The sequence below is a fragment of the Micromys minutus genome (assembly GCF_963924665.1).
Source record: "Micromys minutus genome assembly, chromosome: 24".
In the NCBI taxonomy this organism is placed as follows: Eukaryota; Metazoa; Chordata; class Mammalia; order Rodentia; family Muridae; genus Micromys; species Micromys minutus.
This window is the reverse complement of record NC_137959.1, coordinates 31703724-31723680: the sequence shown is the minus strand read 5'-3', so window position 1 is coordinate 31723680 and position 19957 is coordinate 31703724. Positions and strand designations below refer to the sequence as shown.

The following is a 19957-nucleotide window of genomic DNA, read 5'->3' as shown; positions in this document are numbered from 1 at the left end:
GCTTGGGTCTTCGTGGTTTTTGTGAGAGGAGCATGAATAAGTGCAATCCCCTGCCTCTGCCTCACAGCAGAGCAGGACGGAACAGTAGCTGAGCCGAGCCTCTGGGCAGCCAAACACGATGGGGACGGAGGAACTAGCTCTGGTTTGCCACAGCACAGTAGGGCGACAACTGTCTGCAACCATGTGTGGTGCGTTTCAAAGAAAATGGAAGGCTTTAAAGCTTCCCAGCACAGAGAAGTGATTCATGTTCCATGTACACATAAGGACATAGTGCACATGTCCCGTCCTTATGCGATGCACATGGGTATCAAACTGTCTTCCACACCCCACAGACGCAGACAATTACGCCCAGTGAAAAGACACATATATCACAGTCCTTGTTCCTTCCCTGTTTCTTTTTATTTTTCCTTTGTGCCTTCCTTCCTGTATCCAATTTACACTCACCACCTGATTTGTCAACTGTCCAGCTCCTCTCTGGCCTTCTAGAACTTTCTCTTTTAAAACATTTCAGCCCCAACTGTATTTTCTCCCCTTCCTGGAGGATATGACACGACAGGGTAAACAGCCAGAACGGGGCCAGAGAGACGGCTTGCTGGGAGCTTCATCCCTAGGGCCTCTGCGATGGGAAGAGAAAACTGACGCCCACAAGTTGTCACCTGACCTCCACACGCCCCACCAATTAATCATCCAATAATTAATTTAATTTTCTTTTTAAAAAAGAAACTTTAAGTTCTCTGGCTACTTTCAACCACTGAAATCCTTGGGATGGAAGCCCAGCCTATTTATAAGGCATAGAATTCTATTCCATTAATAGGTACCGAATGTCACAAGGCAGAAAGGGACGGTGGAGCCACTGACCGTAATAGGAGCAAGGACACCAGGACCGTCAAACTTTAGCATGGGGGGCTGAAGAGATGGCTTAGAGGTTCAGAGCACTGACTGCTCTTCCAGAGGTCCTGAGTTCAATTCCCAGCAACCACAGGGTGGCGTATAACCATCTGTAACAGGCATCGATGCCCTCTTCTGGTGTGTCTGAAGACAGTGACAGTGTACCCAAATATATGAAATAAATAAATCTTTAAAACAAAACAAAAAAATCTTTAGCATGAATCCACACTGTGCTGTTCAGTCTCCCAAAGCACGTATGGGCAGCCAAAAGGCAAAACCATTTCCACAGCCTGCACACTGTGTCCCCGAGGACAGCCGGGGCTCATCCAGGGCTAACCGAACTCATTTCACAGGGATCAGAATACTCCCTGGTGGGGCTGGCCGTGCCTTTGGGGGGCCAGGAGGAAGGCTTGAGGGGGGACCCTCAGGACGGGTGGAGCAAGATTCATGGTAAGACACACACACACACACACACACACACACACACACACACACCAGAACCAAGATCTGATCTGCTACTTAGAGTTTTCTGCTCAGTTTTAGTCCTGCTCTAAGTGCCAGAGACCCAGTGGAAAGCTGGAGAAGGCCTGGTAGGGCCCCCAGCGGTGAGGGAGGCCATGATCAGGGTCCCTTGGCTTCTGCAGCCACCTCTGTGCTCTACTCTCTGGCCACACCCAGCCGGAGAGAGTGGTGGCAGCTTATCACAGAGTCTGATGTTACAGACCACACTGAACCGTGCTCTTCCCACATGCCTGCACTCAGTTCCTAACCACAAGACTCAAACCTTGCTGTTTATTTAGAAAAGGAGGGTCTTCCCATAGTAATGGAGTTACAGTGGGGTCGTCAGGGTGGGCTCTGACCTAATCTATTCTTTTGTGAAGAGGGTTAATTTGTCAGGAAGATGGCTCAGAGCCATCACAGCACACACTATTCTTCCAGAGGACCTGAGTTCAGTTCCCGTCACCCACATCAGGCGGCCCACAACCAATTATCTCTAGTTCCAGGAGATCTGGTCTCCTTTTCAGGTGAGTATAGGCAGCAGGCATACATGTGGTATCCATGCGCATGTGCAAGCCCTCACACGCGTGGCATATATGCACACGTGTGGTATACATATACACACACAGAGGCACTCACATAGACAGAAAAAAATATATCTTCAAAAAAGGGGGGAAGGAGAACAGACTCTCACAGTTAGTTATGAGGAATGCTCACACATGGACAAAGGAGCAGGTGAGAATAAGTGAAGAGGAAATGGGGGCTGGCTGCCTTCATAAGCAAGCCAAGGAAGTGACCCTGAGAGGGACCAAACCGTAAAACAATTTAGGATAAAATTGGGGACTGCGACATCAGACAAGCCCATTCTGAGAAAACTGAATGCCATCTAGTTTTTAATATTCTAATTAGCACAGAGGTCAAGAGTCTCTAAAAGAAAAGAAGAGCATTAAACAGCTCCTCTTATTAGAATACACACAAAAGGTCCCAAGATAGCCAAAAGATATAAAACTATAAAGAGCCCTCAAATATCCCCCCTAAAAAAACTTATCCTTAGAGAGTCCTTTCAAAATCCCTCAAAACTGCTGATAGGAAGAGATGTGACGAGTGTGTGTGTGTGTGTGTGTGTGTGTGTGTGTGTGTGTGTGTGTGTGGTGGGGAGGAGGTATCAAAACCTTTCCAGAGATGTGTTTCTACCATTCAGGGAGAGAAAGCCACAGAATCCCTCAGCCTGGTGGACGGCACAGCCAGTGGTGAGCATCCATTCAAGACACGAGCCAAACAAACTCATGAAGAGTACGCTGCACACCTCCGCTGGCTCTGGTGCAAGCCTGAGAGTGCCCGAGAGGGGAACCAGCATCCGGTCCAGCATCTCAGACTGGTGCTAAGGAAGCAGTGGTCCGTGCGCCACCATGAAACACTGGCAAACGGGCTGCTAAAATACAAAAACTTAACTGGTGATGTTTGAGTTTTAACTGAGGACCCAGAGAGTCTCTCTCGTGGATCTCAAGGGACCCGAGAGGGCAGCAGGCGCATAAATAGAGGCAATGCCTATGCTGATTTCAGTACCTGTCTATGGTTGGGGCTGGGGGATCATTTGGACTGTAATCCTTATAATTGGCTCACAGTTTGAAGGGGTTCCTTAACGTCTGCACATGGAGGAAAAGTCTTTGAGCCGTTTCAGTGGGCAGAGACCCGTACTCTACTTCTCCATGGGCCCCTTGCCAAGGCTAGGGACAGGTTCCCTATGGGATGTAAAGTAGCCCTGAAAATGGATACTCTGGTCATCTCCCAAGGCAACAGGTACAGATTCTTATTTCTCTTTTAAAAAACAAGTACACTAGAAGGTGTTAACTGCAAAGGCTGGATTGGAGGTCAATCCAGGAGGAGCCTGGACACATGCTGGGACAGGTAAAGACTTCCTGCTGTAGGTGCTGACATTTTAAGCCCCCCCCCCCATTGAAATCCAAGGACAGGAGCCCCCAGCACTCAACCTAGCAAAAGCACTTCCCTAATGGCTATCTCTCCGTGTCCACTTGAGGAACAAGTGTCAAACTTTCAAGTTCCTTAGGCAGTCCTTGCCCTAGGCCATGCCAGATAAAGTTTCACTGAAGTAATGCTTAGTGCCACCACAACCCTAGGGTTCTTTTGTGGGTGCCTGTGTCTCTGAGCTACGACCATCTGCCTGGCATCTCCAGGAAGTTGGGGTACATCGGCAGCACTCTTCAAATGCTAACTCTTAAGCACACCCCCCACTAAGCCTTACCTAACTCTAGTAGCCACCATGAGGGGGTGAGTCCCCATCTTCTCCCCATTTCTTCTTCTCTTCTTGAGGTCACTTGGTATCATCATCCTAGTAGAGAAGAGCCACAGTATTGTGGTTCTCAGAGTGGGCCCACTGGTGGCCACAAGGGCACACAACAGTCTATCCTTCAAGAAGGTATAATGGGGACACAGTCAGGGACCGGTTAAGCTGTCATCTAGTTGCCTTTCTGCACTAACACAAAAAGCACAATCAGCCCATGAAAAATCAAGTAAAAAAAAAAAATAAGAAGAAGAAGAAGAAGAATAGTAATGTTACAGAGTAACAAGAGATGAAGAGCTGAGAACTTCTGTGAGCCAAGAGTAATGCTATCAAGATAAACTCTACAGGGGGAGAGGCCCTGGTCCAGGAACACAGGTTAGGTGAGGCAGGAAGCTGTGGAACTTGGAACCACCACCCAGGTGACATTCCCAGTAATGCAGCAAGCTCTTCAGAGAGACCCTTCCAGGCCAGGACAGTGTGGCAGCGTTGAGGCAGCCCCCTGCCCAAGTCCACCTTCCAACAGATCAGATTATTAGCATCTTTTCCAGAGAGCCAGCAGAAAAGTTTAATTGCCCCTAATTACCTAGATCAAGAAGGTTCCTGGATAATGGCTCTCAGAGTTCTGGCCTGGTATTGACGTAATTTCCCTGACTCCAGCTTCATTATAGCCTCAGCTTACAGACAAGAGCCTCTCCAAGGTGCCTTTCCACCAGACAACAACACCCACAGGCTACTGCTACAGTAGGCATCCAAACATTGGTTTTCGTGGAGCTGGGATACATGTGAGTGTGCACGTGTCTGCATGGGTGTGGGGGCGGGGGTGGGGGTTGGGGACTCCAGCATATACTCAGAGGAAGGACTGACAGAAAGGAATATGTAATCAGAAGCCATCACAATTACAAATGTAAATGAGCAAGCAATTGGCTCTGACCTTTGTAGATTGTTAGAGGACTAATTAAGGTAAATCAAGAACTCAGTTCCAACAGAAAAACAAGGCCACGTACAGCCAGAGAACTACTCCTGGCCTCCAGAGGTAGGTGCAGAAAACACCAGAATCAGGTGAGAACCGAACCACGAGTGCTCTGTACCCACAACAGAAAACCAGCTCAGCGGACAAAAACCGGTCCGGATTTACTTCTTGCCATGCTGTGAAGCAATTTGGCTGAGGATTCCAAGTACTGGACGTCACCAGTCTGAGCTCTTGCCTTGAACCTGGTGCTCTTTGATGCCATATAAACAGATCCCTTCTGAGAAACTACCAGCGGTGCAGAGTAGTAAGACTGTTTGAACGTGGCTATTCGGAAAGGCACAAGGAAAACGGCTCTTTGGGAACAGCGAGCCATATTTGATTCTGTAAACCTGGGCCTGCACTGCCCTCTCTGCTTCCGCTGATGCTTGATGCCATCTGTCCCTCTGCAAAGAGCCTTTCTAAAGCACATCTCAACAGTTACCATCTTTGTTGGCATAGACTGCACTTAAAATAGAAGAAAGCTCGTTAGCGCCATTTCTCCAACACCCAGACGCGGAGCCACCCCGACTGTTTGCTCCTCTATGTTTGAGTTTTTGACTTAGGCATGCCTCAGCTCTGGGCTTTCCCAAACCCTGTCAACAAAGACCCGGGGAAAAAGGAGGGGGTGGGGAGAGAGAGAGAGAGAGACAGAGAGAGAGAGAGAGAGACAGAGAGAGAGAGACAGAGAGACAGAGAGAGACAGAGAGAGAGAGACAGAGAGAGAGAGACAGAGAGAGAGAGAGAGACTGCAACGGATTTTAGTGCTGTGAGAAAATTTATACTGAAGTTGCATATAATTTAGTTAGTTTTGGAAAAGTTAAAAAGATGCACTTGGTGTGTAGAGGGTGGCCTACTGCCGATTTTGAAAACAGAGCCAAATGAGGACACTGGATGCGCATCTTGTCTGCCTTGCTTGCTGAAGCCCAGTGAGTCCAAGAGCGCTCACTGAAACTTGGCTTAAAGTCATCAAGAAGCCCAAGAAGCCAACAAGTGCTTCAGTAAAAAGCATCAACCCAAACGTCTCATCACCTAGCAAGCTGCACTCACTTCCCTGACCCCAGAAAGTCACTGCCCTGAAAGACTTCAGTTGTGCCCCCCCCCCCAACTCAACAAAAGGTACAGAAGTCTCCCTTCAATGGAGGACAATTTGATTAAATTATGAGTGCACAAAGCCTGGAGCTCTCCAGTCTATATGAAAGAAAAAGTAGCTAAGACAAGAGGGATATAAGAAAAGCTGGGAGGAGGAAGAGGAGGGAGAGGAGGAAGAGGGTGGGGGAGAAAGACCAATAGCAGAAACACAAAGAGCCTCTTATATTCTCTAAGCTTGGGGCTCTGATAAAGTAAATTAACTACAGCTTCTCCCAGGAGCCAGAAATGTCTTTTTAATAAGCAAACCAGGAATTGAACTCTACAGATGATACATCTACATGAGCTTTCGGCCAATCAAGGCAAAGCAGACAGTGGATACCACTCTCCGAGAAAGCTTCCCTGTCTGCTCCTCCTTGCAGACAAGAGTAAAATGAAAAGGCTGTAAAGCCCAGCCAAGCCAAGAGACCAGTTGGTCTCTCAGGGGGGAAAACAAAAAAGAAAAGACTAGACAAGACAAAACTCACCAAACTGATAACCGCAACTCCGGGTTAAAAATGCCTAAGGGAATGGGGAAATGGCCAAACTGGGGTAGGCCGCAGTGCTAGAGATCAAATTTAGGACCAAGTATATGCCAGGTGAGTATTCTAACTGAATTATAGCCCTAATGTGTGTGAGTTCATGTGTATGTGTATGTGTGGTGTGTGTACACGTGATGTATGTGGGTATGTGGGGTTTGTAGTGCATGTGGTATGTGTGTAGGTGGTGTGTGTATGCACGTGAGTACAAGGTATGTATCTTTTCTCTTTGAAGAGAGGTTAGGAAGAAAACTATAACGAAGGACTTGGAGACAGGTTTGGTGCACACCTGCGTTCCCAGAACTCAGAGGTGAATGGGAGGGCGGTCAAGTGTTCAAGACCAGCCTTAGCAACCCAGCGATGCTGCCAGCATGGGCTACTGCAGACTCTACCTCGAACAAACAGCTAGCTGTGCATAGTGGTGCATGCCTATAACCCCAGCACTCGAGAACCAGAGGCAAGAGGACACCTGCAAGTTCAAGGCCAGCCTTGTCTATATAGTGAATTCCAGGCTAGTCAAGCTTCACAGAAAGACTTGACCTCAGAAATACAACTAACTGACTAAAGAGTCCCACAGGGCTTGGCCTGCCTGTTGACCAAAGGTTAAGGCACCAAAGAGAAGCAGGACCACTTGAGAAATGGTGGCCCACCAACCCACACCCTGTGGCAGGGTCTGCTTGACTCAAGTCTCACCCTGAGACCTCTTGTAGGCTATGGCGCCAATCACAGCAGGCATTCATGTCAACTGTTACCAGAAAGTTCTGAATGATGAAGAATCGTCATCATGTATTCCTGCATGTCTGCGACTTTCTTGAACCAAGAGGTTCTGAACAGTAGCAGACGGTGAGCTGTATAATATACAGTCTTGGAAGATGTGACGTCTCCTGGGAGGAAACCCCTCATGAGTTCACTGGGGGGCTCACAAGGCAAAAACTTACCCCCTGTAAGGCTTGTGCACTTGGCTCTGTGGGACATGGACCACAGGAGAGAAGCAAGGAGACAGAACAACAGAGCTGAAGGGGACCATAGGATGTTGGCGTCACAACTCCAGGCAGCTGGACCAACTAATGACCATCTGGCTTGGGGTTAGGGAAGGCCGGAACCTGATAGGGGCTCACGGGCGTCCTAATGTTTCACGTGGCATGTGAAGGACACTTCTTGCTGGAGGGTCATGTCCTGATCTTTCTCTTAATGAGGACAGAACTTGAAGTGCTGACAAGGTCTGTGTTTACAAATTTTAAAACTGACACTCTTAAATATCTCCGTTCCACTGAGCCCCGCATGTCCCTTTTCCTAAAGATGTCCTTTCAAGTTTTTAAGAGCAAATTCCCAGGGAAGAGGGAGGCTATGTTTCGAGATGTGTTTCTCCTACAGGGACTCCTAAACCAGAACTTGGTCCCTGGTAATGTCAGTGGATTACCTAATCATCTGTCCCTCTGTCCTCAGCCGAGGATGGATGTCACTACAGCTCGTGTGTGGGAGGGCGGGAGCCGCTGGGGCGGCACATGACTGGAGGCCAAAGACAGTTCCAGAGGGTTTGGCAACTCGGAAAAGGAAATCTATCAACCTGACTCAAGTCGCTTGTATACTTGGGGTGTGGGGAGGCAAATACACAATAAATTAAAGCAAACGCAGAGCATAGCATGTAAGAAAGCCATTCTGGAGCAGACAGCAAAGTGGTGTCTCACACTAGAAAGTGGGGGTGGGGGTGGAGAGGGTCTACTCCATTCCACAGACCTGGGTGAGATAGCAGCTACATGCTACTTAGTTTGAGGCACTAAATTTCACTAATAAAAAATGGGGCTCTGATGGGGGGGAAGAGAGAACTCAAGAGGGGGAGGGACCTCAAAGCAGACACTGGTGGAAGGAAGAGAATCCTGTGGCTGACGAGATGGTGTAATGGTGAGGAAGGAACAGAGCAAGGACCACAGAGGCTGAAAGACTCTAGTGGGGCGAGGGATCCCACAGCCAGAGGACACAATGACCTCAGGACAGGAGTGCTCACTGTGGCTCCCCAGAGTACACACCCACAGTGGGATGGGGGTCAGATGTGATCAGGAGCCTTGCAGATGAGAGAGTTAAACCTCCAACCAGAAAAGCATCTACCTGAAAACACGTGGGAAAAGACAATGCTTCCCAGGCCTACAAGGGACGCCATTATTATTATCCTGGCCCCTGCCAACAGCACACTCCTCGACTTCCCATCATGGGAGAAAATGCTTTTCCCAGTGAGAGAAAAAAATCCCCACCTTGGAGGCCTGTGAGTGAACCCTGTCATACCTGGATGGCAGTTTTGTTTGGAAAGAGAAGGCCAAGGAGCCATAGGATGATCCTGACAGGAGAGAGTGAACTCGGGGCTTTGGAGGGGCTTAGTGGGATGCCTCTAGGAGGGAACTAAGCTGATGGGGAAACTGAGCACGGAGTGCTCGGAGATTAGGAAATGTCTGCTCTGGTGGTGTTAGGTAAGCCATGAATTAATCATGGGTACCTAAGGAAGCAGGGAAAACAAAAAGTTGTACAAGAAGGTAAATGAAATTATGAAACTCTACCAGGCTCAGCTGTGATTAATATTTATAGAGTTATAATAATGAAAATACTGAATATTAATATCGCCCCTGATTATTATTTCATCCTAATAGGAGATGGGGAGGGGAGAGAAGGGGGTCTGCCAGGGGATGGAAGGGTACACACAGGAAAAAGAGCTACAGGAGCTGGGGCGAGGTGCAGTGGCCGCTGGCATGTGTGTGCACCAAGTGTCACTGTAGCTGTGGTAGGGTAAGTATACACAGGGGGACTGTGGGGGTATACAGTGTATATGGGGGGGATGTGTGGGAGAGAGCCTGGGACATGTGTATAGGAATATGTGTAAATACAGTATGCATGCTATGGAGTGTGATGTGTGGTATGTTGGTAGCATGTGTTTACATGGGGCAAGAGTGGGTTTAACGACTATGTGTTGGGGGCTTATGGGTGCTTGCGGGGGTGGGGGGTGTTCTGTGTGTGTTTGCCCATGCATAGATGCAGGCATGTACTAGCGGGTCCGAATGGGTTTACAGAGCAGCACGCAGGGAAAGTTCTTGTCCTGCAGCCCAGAAACACCAATGTTTAAGAAATAGTAGGCACATGCTGCAAAACGTGGAGCTAAGTCATTAAGGGAAGCAACTACAAGGTGAGCCACCAGCGGTCCCAACCTGGAAGGGGGGTGGGGAGGAAGGCCAGGCCATCCCCCACCCCACAAGTTATATAACTTTTAGAAAGTGAAAACTCTCCAAATGCGTACTTCATCTGACAGTTGGCAATTAACACTCCACGGAGCTGATCGGCTGAGGAGCTACTACAGGGGGTGAAGGGCGAGTAAGGACTGGAAAATAGGGTTATGCCATCATAGGAAAGGCAGGGCACAAAAAAGCAAGTACCACCTGGGAAACTGACCACCCAGGGAAGTCTTGGAGCATGTGTGGCCACACCAGCAGGCTAATGCTTTAAGGATCCAGGGGCTGAGGACCAGAGGACCAAGAACCATGAACATGCATCGACAACTGTCAGGAGAAGCCTCCTCCTCCTCTCTCCTAGAGAGAAACAATCTGGGAGTGAAGGAAAAGATGACCTCATGGGGGTGCGGGGAGCACAACCCTTTCACTGACTACGAGGAAGGCTGGTTTAGTTACAGGAGAAACAGTTGTTGATAGAATGTTGCACACTAGAGATATGCCGCAAAACCTTTTTCTTTTCCTCTCAAAAATCACGAGGGTTTCCTTAGAGAATAACAATGAAGAAGGCCTAATTTGATGGGGTTTCTTTTTTGCTTCTGAGCCAAGGTCTTGCTGTGTAAGCCCGGAATGGCCTAGAACTCGTGGAGTCTCTGCCCTGCCAGGATTACAAGCCCGTGCCACCAGGCCTGTCTCGCTTAATTGTTTTGAAAGAAACAAGTGACAATCTTGTACTGCCAAGTTAAGAGACAGGGACTGAAAGGTTAAAAAAAATAGAAATTTTTAAAGAGGAGTTAATCCTTCCAAATGGGTTCCCATTAGGAATAAGGGTTACATGGGAGAAAGGGAAAGAGAAAAGGTTTCTATAGGTGAGAAGGTAGGAAGGCAGAAACAGCCTACCACGCAGAGTCACAATCCATAAGTAGCAGGAAGCCCAGAAGCCTGCACCAGCGGGACAATGAGTCCCTTTCAAATACAACTTGGGGATCTGTTACAGGTGTTAGCTTTGATGTTCCCTGGAGTTCAGTTCTGAGGGGCCCAGTTTTGGGCCCACAAACCACACCTAGCACATAGGCAAGGCTCCCTTGTAGCATCTACCAGGGCAGTGTGCAGCAAGAACCCAGAGGGTATGCTGGAGGAATGTGGGGGTTGGGGGTAGAAGACCTGCCATGGGCCTGCTTCCAGAATAAGACGTCTGAGTTCCCTGCGGTTGAACACATAGGTGGTTCTTTTTTAAAAAAAAAAAAAAACAGGCACCAATCCAAGCTCCTTGAGTCCAGGAGGTGCCAGGGTCAGACGGAAGGAGCAGCCGCGTTGATGAGCAGCCCCACCCCCTGCTCGGGACAGGTCTCACCTGGGTCGGTGGAGGGGCACCTGCGGATGGTGAAGATCTGGCCCAGGTCTTCGTCCTCCTCCGGGAGGCCCTTCTGCAGCCGCTGCAGCTTGCGCAGGCTCTCGCTGCGCTGATGCTTCATGGAGCGCACGTGCTGGATGAGGTTGAGCTTGGCCTTGGTGGAGTAGTTACACAGGACACAGTGGTAGTAGCAGCTCTCGCCTTCCACGCCACTCTCATGCTGCTGCAGGTGCTGCAGGGGTGAGACAGGGGGACAATCCTTGGTCAGTCATTCAAGCCACTCCAGTACTGCATAGGCCACAGGGAGCCATGCCTCAACTAGGGAACATGGGACTTGATGGCTGTTGATGAGGCCACTTATCTGGGGTGTTTTACTTTCCCCAGTGTCTTCTCTGCAAGCACTTACAGGGTGCTGATATCAAATATGTAAGTGTATATATGCGTGCGTGGGTACGTGTACACACACAAACACACACACACACATATGCACACACGCACACATGTTCCTCCCACATGGTCCATCCCAGGTAGCTTTGTCCATGGTGCCTGTTAACAGTACTCATTAGCAGGGCCTTCCTAGCATTTACAGAGCCCAGAGAAGAGGTGAACAGACTGTGGCCTGAGACCAAACCTGTACCACTGGGAGGAAATGGGAGATCCTGGGTGGCTACCAACAGGACTGATCTGCTCCTGGTGTAGAGAGGGCATGTCTCACCTCAGACTATTCTGACAGGAAGAGGGAGTTCACCCATTCCGTGTACACGAAGCTGGCAAACAGTCCACAGCGCTTAAGTGGCTGACCTCAAGTAACCCAGCTACATGCCGAGAAAGAGCTAGAACCCAGCTCGCCTCCCCTACACCATACGGCCGGCATCACGGAAGAGGAAGTACAGATGTCGTAAAGGCCTCGTGTGCTTTATGTGACTTGATGGGCCGTCCCTCTTGCTCCTTCGTCCCGCTTTCAAATCTGGTCACCAGGGCCTGGACAGGCCTTGGGATGTCCACCCGACAAAAGCCTCCTTCCTGATCCAGAGGGGCCCGTGCAATGTCCACGCCTTGAGGGCAGTTTCTGAGCCGGTGGGGCAGGGGAGGGATACTTCCCTTGTCCAGCTAGTGAGGCAAGGCATGGCAAAGCCAGAGTGCTCAGAACACTGTGTGCTCCCTGAGACTGAAAGTCACAGGGTGGCCGTACAAGCTCATCCCATCTGATGACACTGCCCTGGGGCTCCTGCGCTCACAACTGATGTCCCCCAGGAGAGTGAGGAAAATCCAAACAGTTTGCACATGCTCAGATGGAGAATAGGAGTGTACCCACAAGGTACTGCAGCAAGTTTACCAGAGGGTAAAGACCCTCCCATCATGAAGACCAACTGAGGCTTTGAGAGAGAAAAAAAAAGACAAAAACGGTGCCTGCCGGTCTGCAAGTATGAATGCAGGAGACATCGCAGACACAGAGCGAGAAGGTCCACCTCCCACCCCTGTCCACTTCTCAAAACGGGAATATTCGACTCTTGTCAAATGCAGCGTGGGGGTGGGGGTGCGGGGCGGCGGTGATGAGCCCTGCAAGTAATGGCTTCTCAGAGCAAGTCCACGGTCAGGAGCCAGAGGAGCCGGCAAGAGTTCCATGGGAAATGCAATTACAGCACGAACCTTCTGGAGATAACCTGTTATGTGGGTTTTCTCTTTTTCATTGTTTATCTTCCGTGTCTCTTCTCTGAGACGAGACTGAGAAAGGGTTCGAGACAAGACAATGTTTTTGTTTTTTTGAGGGGGGGTCTCACCTCAAAGAGGAGGAGGGTCTGGAGCTTCTTGAGAAACCTAAACTTCCCAGTGGGATCTTCCTGGGAATGAGGGTGTGACCCTGGACTGGGAACAGGGACCATAGACACTGCTATCCTGGGTCACAGAGACTAACAAAATAATACTTATTAAAGTCTCAGTTAAAACTGAGTGACTAAAAGCTAACAGAAACGACATCAAAACAAAACAAAACAAACACAAGAAAAACCAACTGGGGTCCAGAGTGCCCCATTTCCTCCCGAGATTTTGCTGGCATCACCATTTAGCAAGATTCACAAAGCTTCAACTCCTAATCTCTCCACGGTTCCCCAGGGAAGAGGCCCTCCATGCAATAAAGCACTGAGTTCGAAACGCAGCACCATAACGTGGAGGTAGGGGTGTCATCTCAGCCGCCTGGGACTCCCAAGTCTCTGAGCCAGAAGTGGAGGCTAAGACCTAGAGTCGAACAGGAGCTGACAGCTGAATTGCCTTTCTGTCCTTCAATCCAGGGTTTCCTGGATGTTCAGGCCACATACGTCCTGAACTGCAGTAACCGCTGTGCTGGGAGCTCCTGCTTTAACATGACATGGTAAAAGGACATTTCCGAACCACTCTGTGCACAAGCTCATGTTCCTAAGTGCAACCTGTGCAACTGCCTCTGGTTTTCGCTTTTGTCTGACATTGGAGAAACATTTGGGAGAAGGAAATGGCCACCCATCACAAAAACATGTAGGGAAGAATAAAAGAAAACAGGGAGACCTGAATCACAGTCCCATCTACTTGTGGTAACAAGGCAAGCTCGTGTGCGCACAAACACACACACACACACACACACACACACACACACACACACACACGCATGCATGTGGGCATTCGTGCGCGAGCACATACATCCTCCTCCCCCACCCCCTTCAGATCTCCAAACCTCCAATTTCCTTTTATAAAGCTGGGCCTGCTGTTGCTTACCTGCATGTGACAACCCCCGTGCTTACTCCTGTTATTTCTTGTTTTGTCCAATCTGGAGTCAACCAGGAGCCAGGGCCTGCAGCAGACTGATTTCTGTCTGAGCCCCCACACACCATCCACTGACTCCCCAGCTGTGAGTGTGTCCACCCCCTGGCCCAGCTGTCCAGACTCTGTCTTCCTCACTAGGGGCACTGCCTCTACCCAGAGTCCCACCCTGGGAACCTGCCCTGATGCAAGGCAGCAGGGGCGGGTGGGGCCTGAGACAGAAAAAGACTCCATGGGACAAGTCAGGCAGCCAAGGACAGGCCTTCCCTGCAGAAGAGCAGAGATGTTTTCATTTGGAGAAGGAGGGAGAATAATTTGTTCCTGACCCAGCTAATTAGAATACCCTCAATTGGGATCACAATGTATTTAATTAAATTCACTGTAATATATGAAGAATCCACCAAGGCACAAATCCCACTGGTGCACTCAATAACAGAACTACCTCCTTTCAGGCTCCTTTCTCCTCGCCAGGCAGGAAATTTTTCTCCCACGCAAATCCTAAATTCCCCGACGGACATTCTGTCTCTGTCCTGGAGTTCTCCCATTAGGGTGGAGGGGACCCAAGTTTTGTTTAATTCCTTCCCTTTCCCCCCTTACTCTTCTTTGTCAGGTCACGTGGATGGTTTGAACAGACCCGAGCAAGAGCTTCAGCTGCGGTGCTCGTGCAGTTATGATCTCCTAGGACTCAAGGGATGATGGTGGTGGGGCCCACTTGTTGGGATTTGTTTGGGTTTGAGTCTAAGAATCTACAACCCCTGAGACTTGAAAACAACCTTAACAACAGGGAAATCATAGAGTAACAGCAACAGCAGCGACGGTACCCATTTAGAGCATCTGCCAGAGGCCAGGGGATGAGATCCCTTCAATTCTAATAATGCCACGGTATGACCATGACACCCAAACTCTGAAATTCACATGCCCTGGAGAAAACCTGCACAGACAGCAAAGAATGACTACAGTAAGGTCACCAACTAGAAAATACAAAGTCACCCAGCTCAATGGCAAACGGTGAAACCCAGGACTGTCTAAACTTTCTGGGCCCTGAGGCCTTGACTGCAAGAAAAGCTTGGATTGCTTTAGACTGTCTTCCAAGTCCTGACTGTTAGAACATTATGTGCAGGAGCCAGAGATGTAGCTCAGCTGTAGAACACTGTCCTCACGAGAGACCAAGGCTCTGTTCCATCCCCAGTACTACAAATAATGAGCAGTTGAATGTGTGAATGGTTGGGCAGACAGACTGTAAACTGCATGAATGAACGGGTGAATAAGTGGGTGGGTGGGTGGATGGATGGATGGATGGATGGATGGATGGATGGATGGATGGATGGATGGATGACCAGAAAAATTCATGAATGAACAGGTGGATGAGTGGGTAGGTAGATGAATGAATGGATGGATGGATGGATGGATGGATGATGGATGGATGGATGGATGGATGGATGGATGGATGATGGATGGATGGATGGATGGATGGATGGATGGATGGTAAACCATTTGAATGGATGGGTAGTGGGTGGGAGAGTGGGCAGATGAATGGTAAACTGTATGAATGAAAGGCACAAAAGGATATCTTAGAAGCACCACAAAGGCAAGGTGGCTTACAACAGAAGAGTCTTCTAGGAGTGAAGAGGCAGGTACCAAGTGTGACTCATACTTGGGAGCAGTATAGATCTATCTCTGACATCTCTAAATGACCACTAGCCAGCAATGGAAGACCAGGCTGCCATCATGGTGAGCTGTTGGAAATGAGACTAGCATATGCCAGCTAGTTGGCATTCCGTGAAAACATATAGGGGTTGGTTCGTTATGTGACTCCATCTGATAACAATTCCTGGCTCGCTGTACTCTAAAATGCTCGTCCCCACCAGAAGAAGCACAGTGTCCCTCACACGGGAACACCCAAGGTTCTGCAACTGTCTCCGTGACCTGGTTAAAGATCGAGAGCCCTGAAGAGAGACGCCCTGAACAATGAGCCTGGCGTGTAGGGTGTGTACAAAAGAGGTATTTAAAGAAGGAAGGGAGAACTGGAGACCGGGCTGCATGTGGGAACCTACCCACTACCATGGTGTAAGAGCTCACCCTGGCCGAACGTGGAAAGCCAAAGAGGGCTTGTTAGAAAATAATTCATCATGGAAAAATTATATATATATATATGCTCCTGTTACTTCTTTCCCAGGAAAACTAACCAACTTCTGTCAGAGAACATTGATTTCTATAAATCTGGAGCGCCCCCAGCCACCTCCGACTCAGCAGAAGGAAACTTCTAACATCTGGTTCTTCATGCATGGGATATAAAATATTGATCAGGTTTGGTCACAACTGCCCCTTTAAAGTAAAAATGGACACAAAATGTGCACGTGCGTACACACACAAACATACACACACACACATACGCGCGCACACAACTCACACTAGATGGGTCCTTGGGGAGTAATACCTGTTATTACCAGCACAGCCTGAAAAGCCCTGTCACCACACTTCAGATCGCATCACTCTATTTGGAGGGTAAGGAGAACACAATGGCAAAGCTCTCTGATGGGGGTGGCAGCCTCTCGGCATCCATCCATCCATCCCAGTGAACCAACCGTGCCAGTGAGCCCCACTCTTGCTCCCTGAGGAACAAACCTCATGGTGGGATGCCCCGCTGGGCCTCGTCATCTGCTGGGTTCTGAAGGGCACCTCAGTAAAGGCGGGTGAGGGGAGCCTGTGACTCTTCTCCATCTACAAAGCTGGAGGGTCCCCGCTGGGAGAGAGGGGGCACTCTTACGGAACAGCCCTCTGGAAGAATGGAGCACTAACTGCAGCATACCAAGGGCTTCTGGTACTTGGGTGAAGTGAGGGTAGAGTATTAAAATCGTCCCAGAAAATTAGATGGGAAGTAACAGGGAACATATACAGGAGCCCAGCTTAGCTCGAATATGCCCCACCATTGAAAGCGGAAGTGAAGCTATGGGCACTCACGTGCTGTGAGGCATAGAACAGCAGACTCCTGTCCCACATGGAATCCAACTCTGAGAGAGGTCCCTTGGCTGTCCTCAGGTCTCAGTGTTCTTGAGGAGAGAGGACCTGTTCTCAGCAGAGAAGACCTGAACCTGGGACAGGATTCCAAGAGCCTACTGTGGGGCTCGGCCCCGATCCGAAGGGCCTTTCTGGAACAAGAGGTTCCCCAGGCCCAGACATTCACCTTGAGCGCCTATAAAAAGAGCCCTATCGGATGTGATGCATCCAGGGGTGAGGGCGGTTAATTTTTTTAATCAGTGAGGTTGAGTTAGTTTCAGACTGAATGTCACATTTTCGGCATGACGCGTGAAAGGTCAACCTAAATATATACATATTTTCTGTTTAATCTTGGCTTTTCATCCACTGGTGCCCTCGTCCTTGGTGCATGCTAATTTAGCCCTATTTCACGGTAGGAGCCCCGCAGACACCATAAGATATGATTTATAAGGAAAAAAAAAAGCAAAAGAAGTAAAAATGGTCCCTAGATCAATCGTCTGGGTGACTCTGCCCTATTTTCTGGTTTCTAGGCCAGGCTCCTCACACCCCAGAACAAACCACCGGAGTGCTTCTTCTCTGTTTCCGAACTCCAGGATCCGGGCTGAGATCCCAACCATCGAATCCTTCCCCTATGTGAACGCTAAATGGTTCCTAAATCTCAGTACTAGGAACCTTCTGCCAGACACCAGATCCTAAGAGAAAAATAACTACGTAAATACGCAACCCTCTGTCGACTGTCGGCCTGAGCGAGGAACATTTCTGGAAAACAAAATAAAGCAGGACAGAAAACATGCAAAAAAACGAATGCTTGGCACATGCTGGTACTATAGCATAAAGTCCACACACCTTTCCCTGTGAGAAAAACTCTAAGAAGAAAGGTCCTAACAAGGCTAACACTGGACTGACCATCCTTCAAAAAATGCCAATGGCCTGCCTCAGGCCCTGGAACTGACAACCTTCACCAGGACAAAATTCTGACAACTGTGGCCTCCTCAGTTCGCTGAGATGGTCACCTTCCTTGGCAATGATGCCCCAACCTCTTATCATGCAAAAATAAGAGTCAGAATACTGTTCCGATCCTTGTCAATCTACTGTTGCTAAGGCTGGCTCCGGGATGCACTGTGGCTGGGCACTGGTCCAGCAGGAGACCCTCACTGTGAGTCTGGGAGGTCCCCGTTTCCTCACCAACCGAACCTCCTCATCCCACAGCTGGGGGGACTCAATCGTATGATTCACATAAAACGAGCTTTCATAATAATTAAGGCTACTGTTGCTTGTGTTCCTCTTTGAACTTGTTTATCTTTGGGGTTAAAAAGGGGACCATTTAACATTTCCTTCAGTGCAACCAACCTCCATGCCTTCCTGGATCCTAAAGGGGAGGCCAAAGTCAACAGTGAAGAAACCGTAACACACAGAGTTTATGCTGTGGTCGGAAGGGCCTGAACACGAGCAACTTCCTCCTACTGAAGAGATGCTCTGAGTTTACTGGATGTGCTTTACCCAGAATGCCCGGCTGCTGGTGTAGGTAGCTCAGGCCCTTGCCACATGTTTACCCATCCCTTTGTCTATTGGGATGCTGCTGATGTAGTGAGAATCCAGGGTCCTGTTCTTAGTCAAGTCTGTGGCTATCCCAGGTGAGGACAGAGAGGGCGTGGCTTAGATGATGTGGCTGGGAGGCACAGTTCCCTAGATCCTAACTACACTCTGAGGAGTTCCCTTATTTGCATCCCCAACACCATGAAAATCCACATGGCAAAGGCAGGGAGAATGGCTGCCTGGTGGTCCAAACACATACTCTGGCTCCACCTGTAAAATGGAGTCCTTCACACTGGCCTCCGAAGAGGCCACTGATCAAGCCGTGTGAGAAACCGTAAGTGAGAATCCTGTGGAAAATGTGATGGGCTGTCTGAACATTTGGTACTGCTGTGATGGTCACACTGCGAGCCCAGATCCTGCCTCATAACACATGGTGCCACACCACAGGCCTGGATGATGGTGGTGCAATTAGTGTTTCTAGCTCAGCAGCTCTCTAGTGTGGCACTGGTCAGGAGCACCTGTGGGGCAGATGCAGCTGTTGTAACCTGGATTACCAGGGCCCCTTCCAGGGAGTTCTAATTCAGCCAGAATTTATAATCAGATGCCAGTGCTGAGGATATGGCTCGAACAGCAATCGCCAGAGAAAAAGAGACCCAGGCTGAAAAAACATGGCGACACCCACAGTAGGGAGGAAAACTTCCAAGGCTCGGAAAAAGCTCTGCACTCCGCCGTTTCCCTAAAGGGAATTTTGGATTATGGAAAAGCATGTCGGATAAATCACGCAAGACCTGCACTCGAGAATTCACCTCCTTAATGAAAAAGTCGCTGGGAAGCAGTCGCCCGCTACTGGCCTGTTCCTGATGCTTCATAAAAGTCACACAACTGGCTCTATCCATCCTCCTCACGCCTTTCCACCTGTAGTCTGAAGTTTCTTGGGGCTGTGAAAGGGACCATACTAGTGGCAGCTAAGCGGAGGGTGTGGCCGGCTTCCTCCTCTGCTCTGCCTCCCTGCTACAGGCACCCACCCAGATGCTCTATGGACAGTGACTCTCAACCAAATAGTAAAAAAAAAAAAAAAAAAAGAGAGAGAGAGAAGGGTCTTTAAGATTCCTCCATACACTTCAACTTCCTAGCTGCTGCTGCCGAGAACATGAATTTGGTACTCAAAACTTGGGGCCTCTTCCTGAGCACCCAGAACTTGTGGCCAGGTACGAGTACCACCTTCATGATGAGAGATGCCAGGGGATACCAGCATGCCAGAGACCAGGGATGTGGAACATCCAAGGGGCTAACTTACTCATAAAGCAGTCTGTGGGTTGGTTTTATAATTCGATGTCTCCCTTGAAAGGGAAAATGAGGACAGGTCAGAAGAACTTGACTGTGAAGAACCTCTTGTCCACCGTTAACAGCCCGTCCTTTCTCCCCCAAGTCCACTGCCTTTGCAGAAGGTTGAAGGGAACAGGAAGGGAGACGGAGGAGCAACAAAGCAAAAGAAACTTGTCTGTAGGAAATAGATCTGAGTGTCTGCCAAGAGAGCAAGACATGGCCATCGGCAGGCTAGATGGTCTTGTGGCAAGAGGGATCGTCTCATGAACCATGACATGGCTGGTTTCTCTGCTCTGCTTTCAGGCCCCCCAACCCCAATAAATAACCCAGACAAACACCCTGTGCACTGACCCCCCCCCCCCCGCCAAGTCTCATTAAAAGCCG

The 19957-nt window shown here is 49.3% G+C and overlaps 1 protein-coding gene across 1 annotated transcript in view; it reads right to left on the bottom strand.

Moving 5' to 3' along the window:
- The window catches only part of ZFHX3 (zinc finger homeobox 3), a 234879-nt gene that overhangs the window by 91525 nt on the left and 123397 nt on the right, over window positions 1–19957 (bottom strand). The window contains exon 4 of the mRNA XM_080937029.1: window positions 10925–11156. Within this exon, the coding sequence (XP_080793155.1) occupies window positions 10925–11156 (232 nt within the window). The remainder of the gene's footprint in view (window positions 1–10924; window positions 11157–19957) is intronic.